General features: G+C 37.8%; 1 protein-coding gene across 4 annotated transcripts in view; it reads left to right on the forward strand.

Annotated features, from left to right (window-relative positions):
* Positions 1–2,500, forward strand: part of akap13 (A-kinase anchoring protein 13) — a 74,819-nt gene that overhangs the window by 50,667 nt on the left and 21,652 nt on the right. For all 4 annotated transcript variants that reach the window (XM_060885184.1, XM_060885185.1, XM_060885182.1 and 1 more), the window contains exons 14-15: positions 633–798; positions 1,413–1,509. In XM_060885184.1, coding sequence (XP_060741167.1) covers positions 633–798; positions 1,413–1,509 — 263 coding nt within the window. The remainder of the gene's footprint in view (positions 1–632; positions 799–1,412; positions 1,510–2,500) is intronic.

Raw genomic sequence — 2,500 nt, forward strand, 5'->3', positions numbered from 1 at the left:
TGTACTCACTCCTGTACTCACTCCTGTACTCACTCCTGTACTCACTCCTGTACTGTACTCACTCCTGTACTCACTCCTGTACTGTACTCACTCCTGTACTCACTCCTGTACTGTACTCACTCCTGTACTCACTCCTGTACTCACTCCTGTACTGTACTCACTCCTGTACTGTACTCACTCCTGTACTGTACTCACTCCTGTACTGACTCCTGAACTCACTTGTGTACTCACTTGTGTACTCACTTCTGTACTCAATCCTGTCAGATACTGTATATTTATTTATTTGTAAGATGATGTATTTATTTATACAGACCATAATGTACATTATTTTACACGGTTTATAATTCAGAAAGAGAATCGAATGGTATCTCATGCACGAGGAGCACGAGTCACAATCATGAACATTAATTATCAACACAATTATATCACATTATTTATTATTATTAATAATAAAATAATATAATAATAATAATAACAACAACAACAATAATAATAACAATAATAACAACAACTAATAATAATAATAATAATAATAATATAATAACTGTTAGGAAAATAAAGTAAATGGACACTGTATTCTGTGTGTGTGTGTGTGTGTGTGTGTGTGTGTGTGTGTGTGTGTGTGTGTGTAGTTACAGTCTGGAGGGTTTGGCTCCTGAGGACGAGGTGAAGATGCAGAGTGTACAACACTCCACACACTCGTCCATGACAGAGAGAGAGGAGAGAGGATCACTCGCTTCTCTCACTGAGGAGGAGAATGAGAGCAACACAGGAGACAACAGCAGCTTAGACAGTCAGGTGTGTACAACACACACAACACACACAACACAACACATACACACAACACAACACACACAACACACACAACACAACACATACACACACAACACAACACACATAACACAAACACAACACAAAACACACAACACATACACACACAATAAAAACACAAAACACACAAACACAACACACAGACACACAAAACACGCACACATTCCACACACATGCAACACACACAAACACAAAACACACACAAAACAAACAAAACACACAAAACACAACACATAACACACACACAATAAAAACACACACACATGCAACAGACACACAGCACACACACAACACACACAAAACACAACACACAAAACACAACAGACACACACAACACAGAAAACAGGCAAAACACACATCACACACACAATACACACAAAACGAAGAAATTGTAAACTTAGTTTATAACAAAAACAGATTATAGAATAATATAAATATTTACAGTAATATCACAGCTGTGTATGTGTCTGAATGTATGTGTGTGTCTGTGTGTGTGTATGTGTCTGTATGTGTGTGTATATGTGTCTGTATGTGTGTGTCTGTGTGTGTCTGTGTGTGTATATGTGTGTGTGTCTCCACAGAGATCGGTTCATGATGCAGGATGTGGTTTCATTCCTCCTCCTCACACACTCACCAAATCTGTGTCCATGTCAGCAATCAGCCCAAGAGACCTGGATGGTGAGTTTGTGTGTATGAATGTGTGTGTGCATGTGCGTGTGCGCGCGTGTGTGTGCGCGCGTGTGTGTGTGCGTGCGCGTGTGTGCGCGTGCGTGTGTTTGTGTGTGTGTGTGTGTGTGTTCTGTCTTGACTCCATTTTCCTCCTCTTTGTCCTCCACACTGACCTGAAGCTCCATTTCCTTAAAGCATCGTGGTTGTGAGCATCATTAGAGAAAGAGTGTGTGTGTATACGTGGGTGTGTTTGCGTGTGTGTGTGTTTAAAGCGATACACACCAACTGCCTCATCTTAAATTAAAGATGCTTTCAGGAAACTCCACCATGAGAACACGGCTATGTTTATTTCACGTTCACTTTCCCCCATATTAAAGGAGTAATTTAACAATAAATAAATAAATAAAGTTCACAAAGTTCTTCTCTTTACTGCAAATAACACAGCTAACAATTCACTGAGGCTTAAAGCTACCAGTTCAGCGTCAAAGCGTTTAACTTCAGCACAGTTTGTAGTCACAGACCGAGAGTTTATTGAAAAACTTGGCTTCAGAAAAGAGAAGAGATCTGTGTAAAAGAGAAGGATAGAATATATTTCATAAGGAAACACTAGAAAATAAAAAAAAAGTAAAATAAAATGTGAGAAGATGAGCGCTGAAGAAAGGAAGAAAGAAAGAAAGAAAGAAAGAAAGAAAGAAAGAAAGAAAGATTGGAATATAGCAAAGAAAAGGGAGTGAATAAGAAAGGGATGGAAGAAAGATTCAAACAAAAAGAAACAAGGACAGAAAATGTTCATCATTAAAGAATAAAGTATGTAGAAGTAAAAAAAAAAAAAAAAAAAGATTTAAGGAAGAAACGAAAGAACAGAAGATAGAAAGTCAAACATGGAGGAAAAAAAACTAAATAATAAATAAATAATAAATAAAGAGATGCTAAAGTGGTAGCTGTAGACTTCTGTTATTTGTTAGCCACATTAGCGTAGTCACTGCTGTGTAATGCTAAC

The sequence above is a fragment of the Tachysurus vachellii genome, chromosome 13 (genome assembly GCF_030014155.1).
Source record: "Tachysurus vachellii isolate PV-2020 chromosome 13, HZAU_Pvac_v1, whole genome shotgun sequence".
Classification (NCBI taxonomy): domain Eukaryota; kingdom Metazoa; phylum Chordata; class Actinopteri; order Siluriformes; family Bagridae; genus Tachysurus; species Tachysurus vachellii.